The sequence below is a fragment of the Physella acuta genome, unplaced genomic scaffold (genome assembly GCF_028476545.2).
Source record: "Physella acuta isolate Inbredline_101_S28 unplaced genomic scaffold, ASM2847654v3 ptg000661l, whole genome shotgun sequence".
Classification (NCBI taxonomy): Eukaryota; Metazoa; Mollusca; class Gastropoda; family Physidae; genus Physella; species Physella acuta.
This window is the reverse complement of record NW_026732180.1, coordinates 337165-345008: the sequence shown is the minus strand read 5'-3', so window position 1 is coordinate 345008 and position 7844 is coordinate 337165. Positions and strand designations below refer to the sequence as shown.

Genomic DNA, 7844 nt, shown 5'->3' with positions numbered 1-7844 from the left:
TTACCAAATACTAATTAAATTTTTATTTATTATGAAAAATTGTGTAGATCAATAAAATGAAGGTTTAAAAAGAATTTTAATTGCTAAATGTAAAAGCAGATAGTTAAGTAAAAGAATTCTTAAACAAATATACTGAACAAATTAACATTATCTATTAACAACTTTATGGATTCGGCTTTAAATCTCACGTTTGCCTGGTTCCGAGTAGCGATCTAAACGTAGCGAGTACATTATCAGGCAAGTTGTGGCGCTGCTGCACCGTTCAAAATTTTTAAACCATGCTATAATAATTCTAATTAAGATTAAGATTAATAATCTCCGCAGCTGAAGTCTGTAGCTAAGGTTATTTTGTTCTTAACATTATTTTATTAATATCAAAAGTATCACCCTTTCTCTAGTTATAAAAACTAGATTAATTTGATTTGATTAAATATTAAAGAAAAAATAAATAGATTCTAGATTTTCTAGAGTCTAGACAGTCTAGATTAGTCTAGATTTTTAGATCTAGGACTAGGATCTAAATCTAGATCTAGATCTAGCTGGACTAGGACTCTGGGACTAGATCTAGATCTACGGCCTACATGACTAGATCTAGATTCTACATGAAATATTTAATAAATTAATAATTAATATTAATGGAAAATATAAAAAATAATTTAATTAATTAATTATAATTTAAGTTAATAGTAATAATAGCATAGACTATATTTAATTATTTATTTTATAGATTCTAGAATAAATCTAGATTGGTATAGAATAGACAGAATATCTTTATCTAGATCTAGTAAATAATAGTAAATATCTAGATTCTAGTTAAGTCTAAGTAAGTAGTAAGTAGATCTAGATCTAGTAAGTTATAGACAGACTATCAAGATTTCTAGTTCTATAATCTAGTCTCTTGTGCTTTCAAACTCAAGATCTAAACTAGTTAGATGTATCTAGATCTAGATGAAATTGAAATAAATTAATATAATAGTATAAATAATAAACAACTGTCTAGCAATATCAAACAAATGTGAATTTAAATACTAGATCTGTGAAAATACTACACAATATATATATATATATGTATATATGTATATATATATATATATATATATATATATATATATATATATATGTATATATATATATATATATGTATATATATATATATATATATATATATATATATATATATATATATATATATATATATATATACACATACACACTTCCTGTGTAGTACCCCAACATACTCGTGCTCAACAACTTGACATAAGACTTTTGAATTGCGAGCTTTCATGTTGTGAATAATATGTAGAAAGCTATTTTTCAGATGACTAGTATAGAATAGTATTCTGACATTTTCAGGTGTAATTTGGTGACAGCTATGCCAGAGACTTGGGCATTTATTTACAGAGGGTTGGTGTTGTAAACAAGAACAGTTTGATAAAAATGGAGAGCAATGCTGGTGGTAAATCAATTTCATCAATTATTTAAAGTTTTGTTTGCAAGTTGAGTTTAATGACATTGATTGAAGCATTGTCTTGGTTCTTTACATTGGGCCAATTTGTCCAGCACATACATCTTATCTAGGGTGTCGCATAAGATGTTTAGCTTTATTTTTGTTTAAGGTGACTAAAACAATTAAAAACTATAATTATTTACCTTTAATTTTTTTCTAACTTTAATTATCAGAATTCATTAATAGCCTAGAAAAATTATTATTAAAAAAAAAACTTTATTTTATTATGGCTATGATACTATGACTGATATGATAATTTTTAAGCTATGTTATAGTGATGCATTAGAATGTTCAACATTCAAATACATGGTGGGCTAAATAGCGGGCTTTGTGCTTCAATTAAGTTATTATTTTCCCTTATTTGTTTCTCAGATTAGAATATATTTTTAATGATTAAATCTAATCTACTACTACAGGGTACCTAATTTGTTATCAGTTATAAAGCTTATAGAATGTACATTATCTTCTGCTACCTTGTACTCAGCAAAATGAATAAATATACTGCATATGAAAAATGCATTGCAAACACTAAATATTCATTGTTGTAAGCTAATCAAAGGCATCGTAGAATTTTCTCATTAAATTAATTACACTATATAGCATTGAAATGACCGTTATACAATGTAAAAAAATAAAAAGGACTTCTTTTCTTATAGCGATCAATAACAATGCAACTTACAATAAACTTAAACATCAACAAATTTCAATTTAATAATATTATTTTACAGATCTCTATCCATGTCAATATTGCAAAGTGGCATTTTCAAATGTTTCCTTTTTGAAGACACATTTGAAATTCAAACATGGAGGAGAAGAAATTGCCAATTGGAGTCTAGGTCTCACTTCTAAAAATAGTGAACATTCTTTCCAACCATCAAGTTTTCATCAACATCTTACTATTTTTATGAAAACAAAGGCTTACAAGTGTGACAGATGTAATAAATGTTTTACAAAGCTTAGCCAATTGAAAAAACACCTTAGAAATAGCACTGAAGAAAAGACTCGTGAGTGGGACACAAAAATTGGCCAATTTAAACAACAGCTAAAAAATCATACTGTTAAAAAGCCTTACAAGTGTGACATATGTGGTAAATGTTTTACAAAGCTGTACCAAATAAAGAAACACCTTAAAACTCATACTGGATTAAAGCCTTATACTTGTGAAACATGTGGCAACTGTTTTTTGAAGTTTTCATGTTTACAGAGACACCTTCTAATTCATTCAGGAGAAAAGCCTTACAAGTGTGACACATGTGGTAAAAGCTTTTTACAGTTTTCAAATTTAAAAAGTCACCAAAGACATCATACTGGAGAAAAACCTTACAAATGTGGCACATGTGGTAAAGGTTTCACAGAATGTAGCAGTTTACTGAGACACCATAGAGTTCATACAGGAGAAAAGCCTTTCAAGTGTGACAAATGTGGTAAATATTTTACAGAATCATCAAACTTAACGAAACACTTAAGAATTCATACTGGAATAAAACCATACAAGTGTGATACATGTGGTAAATGTTTCACAGCGTTTTGGGATTTAAAGAAACATGTTAAAATTCATTCAGGAGAAAAGCCTTACAATTGTGACAAATGTGGTAAATGTTTTATGGATCGTGACCGCCTTAAGCAACATGTTAAAATTCATTCAGATGAAAAACCTTACAAATGTGACAACTGTGATCAAAGTTTTTTACAGCTTACTTACTTAAAGATACACCTTAGAAATCAAAACTTAGAAAAGCCTTACCAGTGTGACAAATGTGGTAAATGTTTCACAACAAGACATTCATTAAACAACCACCTCAGATTTCACACAGGGGAATTACCCTACAGTTGTGACAAATGTAGTAAATCTTTTGTATCGAAGAGGACTTTACAGACCCACTTAAGAATTCATACTAAACCTCATTAGTGTGACAAATGTGGCAAATGCTTCATGGAGCTATCAAAGTTTCAGAAACACTGTGGAATTTATACATGTGAAAAGCCTTACAAGTGTGGTAAATGTGGTAAATGTTTTACAACAAATCATTTTTTAAACAACCACATTAGAATTCACACAGATGAATTACCGTACAGGTGTGATAAATGTGGTAAATCTTTTGCATTGAAGAGCAGTCTGCTGAACCACTTTATAATGCATGCTCAACGTCATAAGTGTGATAAATGTGGTAAATTTTTCACACAAAGTAAAAGTTTACAGAAACACCAAGCAATCCATACTGGTGAAAAACCTTTCATGTGTGAAAAATGTGGTAAATGTTTTAAACTCGTGGACTATTTACAGAACCACTGTAAAATTCATTTAGGAGAAAAGCCTTACAACTGTAAGAAAGGTGATAAGTTTTTCACTCACATTAAATCTGTACAGGAACACCATAGAATCCATTACGGTGAAAAGCCTTACATGTGTGACAAATGTGGTAAATGTTTTGTAAGGCTGACCAATTTACAGAACCACTGTTAAATTTATCTAGCAGAAAAGCCTTACATGTGTGATAAATGTGGAAAATGTTTTGCATTCTCCTACATTTTACAGTCACACAATAGAATTCATACAGGTGAAAAACCTCACAAGTGTAACACTTGTGGTAAATCTTTCACACTAGAATCAGATTTAAAGAAGCATCAAAGAATTCATACTGGAGAAAAACCATACAAGTGTGTCAATTCCGATAAATGTTTCACACATGACTCAGGTTTAAAGAAGCATCAAAGACTTCATACTGGTGAAAAACCTTACAAATGTGCCTATTGTGGTAAATGTTCCAATAATTTAGCAGGTTTACAAAAACACCTTAAAACACATACAGGAAAAAAAAAATACTTGTGCATCATATGTGGTAAATGTTTCTCAGACACTTACACTTTACAGAACCACCAAAACATTCATAAAAGAGAAAAGCCTTACATTTGTGACAAATGTGGTACTCGTTTTGCACTACAGAGTACTTTACAGAAACACCAACTCATACATGAGAAAAGCCTTACAAATTTACAAACACCTTAGAATTCATACAGGAGAGAAGCAGTGTGATATGTGAGGTAAAAGTTTTTCTGATCTCAAAAATGAGATAAGCATCACCTGAAGTGTCCTTTGATGTGCCCTGTATAGTGAATGACCTTTCTTTGTTAAATATTGTTAAAGATTAATTATTGTTTTCTGTTTGACTGTTAGCATTTTTAATTTCAAGGTTTTTCTTTGTTATTGTTTTTTTTAGTTTTGTTCAAGTTTAATTGAGTGTGTAGGTGCTTAGTACACTCTAGTAAATTAGTTTTAAACTGATGTATATAGTTAAAGTCAGCAATGTAGAGCCATATTCAAATAAAATTGTAAATACAACGCCAATGTAGACCTCACTATTTGAGATAAATCCAATTGTCAGGTGTCAACTCTTTGGTTTTTTTTATAAACCAATCAATGCATCATTGTAAAAGAAATGTGTGGCCAATTATATTTCTTTACAATTTTACATTATAACTAATTCACAACAATTCTATTTTTTCTACATACTTATACAAATACAAAGCAAAATATAGGCATATTGTAAACATTTTAACAAGTTGGACCTACATGATGCTCTTGAAAAAACATAATTATGAGGGGGTTGTGTGTTACTGTTATAGTATGATTATTTTAACATTCTAGAGGTTTCAAACAAATCTATCTAGGTGTAGCTATATGTATTTAGCATGTCTATAACAACAGGACAATTATATTTCTTTTACATTATAACTAATTCACAACAATTCTATTTTTTCTACATGCTTATAAAAATATAAAGCAAAATATAGGCATATTGTAAACATTTTAACAAGTTGGACCTACATAATGCTCTTGAAAAAACATAATTATGAGGGGGTTGTGTGTTACTGTTATAGTATGATTATTTTAACAGATTAAAGGTTTCAAACAAATCTATCTAGGTGTAGCTATATGTATTTAACCTGTCTATAACAACATGACAAAATTTAGCGACAAATATATTTGAAGTATTAAGGAAGCAATTAGATGAGCAGAATATTAAACATATAGGCTAGCAGTTTTATTGTCTCTAATAAAAATCTTTGAATACTTTTTGTATTCTGTTTGTTATTACTACCATGAAGTTAAACAAATCAAATTAAATTAGGTATTCTAAATGAAATTTTCATACTGAAATTTTTAAAATTTTAACACTTCCACCTGATAGGGATTGCTTTCATCAGAACAGAAACACCAAATTTATTGATGTATGTCCATTTTTAAAAAAGTTATGAATTTTTTAAAACTCAAAAAATGTGTTCGCTTTTCGAGCAGTAAAGGGTCTATTTGAGACCCCTACTAACTTCTAAAATAACTAAGTTAGAACTCACAAATTTCTTGCACACACAGCCAGCAATACAAATAGCAAACCCAGACAGATATAAATGGAAAATTTATTCACTTAAAAATGAGCCAAAGCACAATTTTACCAAAGTACGAAAAGGGAGACAAAAAGTCAATTTACAGTCATTTTTAAAAAATCATATAAAATAAACTAATTAAGCCACATTGATAATATAAATGTTCTAAGAAAGGAAATTCAAAGCATGTTAATATAAAATAAGCAGGTAAAGAATTAATAAAGAAAGTAATTAGCGAGACCAGATTCTGCAAGGTCAGTTTATAAAAATTAGAAATTTCATCCTTTTTCAAAAAATTATTAAAAAATATTGAAGTAAGGTATCTTAATAAATTTTACACCATCTTAAAGCACATGATGTTCTTAATATATAATAAACACAGAAACATAAAATAATCATTCTGCAAAACAATATAAGGCATCCTTCCTTAACGCCCAAAATCAAGAATTTTCATTACCTAACATCTTGTAAAAAGTGTCCTTACTTTTAAGAAAGTAATATAAATTGTGTAGGAAACATGTTAGCATTACTTTGTTATAAAAAATTAAATAACAATACTATTACTTTACTTATATATACTTACTAAGGAGAAATTTCATGCCTTTTAAACACTGATGAAGTAAGATAACTAATTAAACTAAAATTCTTTATAAATGATCCTAACTGTTAGCTTTGTGATGTTCATCTAGTTTTGTTACTCTGCTCCCTAATCATGACATGCTTAGCCTAAATTTACTTGTTACCAGTAAATTTATTTCTTCTAGATCTAGTTAGTTATTGATCAATGTCAACTTCTGGAAATGTCTAGGTCCTAACTTATACAATTATCAGAAATCTTAGAGCAGGTTAAAAAAGACAGGTCAATATCCTGATTGGGAAAGTTCTCTATGAGGTTGGGTAGCATTGTAATTAATAGTCAATATCTTGGTTGAGTTTGTCTTCTTCTTCAAGGTTTGGAGTAGCATTGTAATAAATTATTGTGAACTGGCAGCACACATCAAATTATGGAAACTAGTAAGGGATCTTTCCATTGGTCCAGAGTATAGAAAATGTCTGTGAATAAAAACAATTAATTAGCATTTCCAATATACTGACTTATATAGTAGGTCTGTATATCTTTATACCTACTTAGATATTAATCATGTAACATTACATCATAATAACTAAGTGTAATAAGCAAAGTGCAGAAAATACTGACATATGGTTTCCTTCAAAGGTATTCAGTAGTCCTGTTGGTGCTTACACAAACAATACACATTTTTGGCAGGCCTTTCAGTTTCCCCTTTCTTTTGCTAATATCTTGCTCTGTAAATAGAATAATATTAAAAGTAAGGCTGCTCAATGCTTTTTTAGATATCAAAGGTAAACACTTTAGATAGTTCTACTACGAAATATTAACATGAAAGCAATAGTGAATCTAACTAATCTAACTAGATCTAGAAACAATTTTGGGTTAAACTATTACTGAAGGGGGGCTACATTTTATTTTAATGTCGTCAGTTCAATAAACCTAGAGATCAGAAACATTAACAATCGTAGTATTCTAAAATTTAATGTAATTACTGCAATTATATAGAATAGTTAACTATTAAACTAGGAAAAACAAAATAAACAATGCTACAATAAATTGAAAGTATGCTGTTAACCCTGCGTAATATAATAGTTGAATCCAACATTACGAGAAGGCAAAAAAAAAAAATGGCCGACAAGCGGCTTGAAATATCGACAATTTATTGATTGTTTAATCGGTCGATGTTAGTAATTAATAAGATTCACGAATACAAATTAAATTCTATCACACTTTTTAACATCTTTTTGATTTAACTGTGCATTCCTTTTTTATTTTGGTAATCGTAAATTAAATACAAAGAACTTTTAAAAAGGTCTAGATAATTTTTTTGTAAATGTTTTTTTAAGCGTGTAGCAATTACCGATAAGTGGACACTAAAATGCA

At 28.9% G+C, this 7844-nt stretch overlaps 3 protein-coding genes across 4 annotated transcripts; all 3 read left to right on the top strand.

Moving 5' to 3' along the window:
* The first annotated feature begins 241 nt into the window (after nt 1-241).
* On the top strand, nt 242-3416 carry LOC131948817 (zinc finger protein OZF). 2 transcript variants are annotated; one of them, XM_059310512.1, is made up of 3 exons: nt 242-342; nt 1354-1456; nt 2236-3416. In XM_059310512.1, exons 2-3 carry the CDS (start codon nt 1438-1440, stop codon nt 3414-3416), a joined length of 1200 nt encoding a protein of 399 aa, XP_059166495.1. In that variant the 5' UTR covers nt 242-342; nt 1354-1437. The 2 variants fall into 2 exon arrangements, with proteins under 2 accessions (XP_059166495.1, XP_059166496.1); XM_059310513.1 differs by having other exon boundaries at nt 258-329.
* A 24-nt stretch (nt 3417-3440) lies between these two features.
* LOC131948818 (gastrula zinc finger protein XlCGF26.1-like) lies at nt 3441-3971 on the top strand. Its single transcript, XM_059310514.1, has one exon. The coding sequence runs from the start codon at nt 3441-3443 to the stop codon at nt 3969-3971; it is 531 nt and encodes a 176-aa protein (XP_059166497.1).
* LOC131948819 (zinc finger protein with KRAB and SCAN domains 1-like) lies at nt 3887-4972 on the top strand. Its single transcript, XM_059310515.1, has one exon. It carries the CDS (start codon nt 3996-3998, stop codon nt 4512-4514), a length of 519 nt encoding a protein of 172 aa, XP_059166498.1. The 5' UTR covers nt 3887-3995; the 3' UTR covers nt 4515-4972.
* Nucleotides 4973-7844: the final 2872 nt, after the last annotated feature.

What these genes read in the sequence shown, in the direction of transcription:
- LOC131948818 (XM_059310514.1), top strand. Translation starts at nt 3,441, where the DNA reads ATGGAGCTATCAAAGTTTCAGAAACACTGTGGAATTTATACATGTGAA.
- LOC131948819 (XM_059310515.1), top strand. Translation starts at nt 3,996, where the DNA reads ATGTGTGATAAATGTGGAAAATGTTTTGCATTCTCCTACATTTTACAG.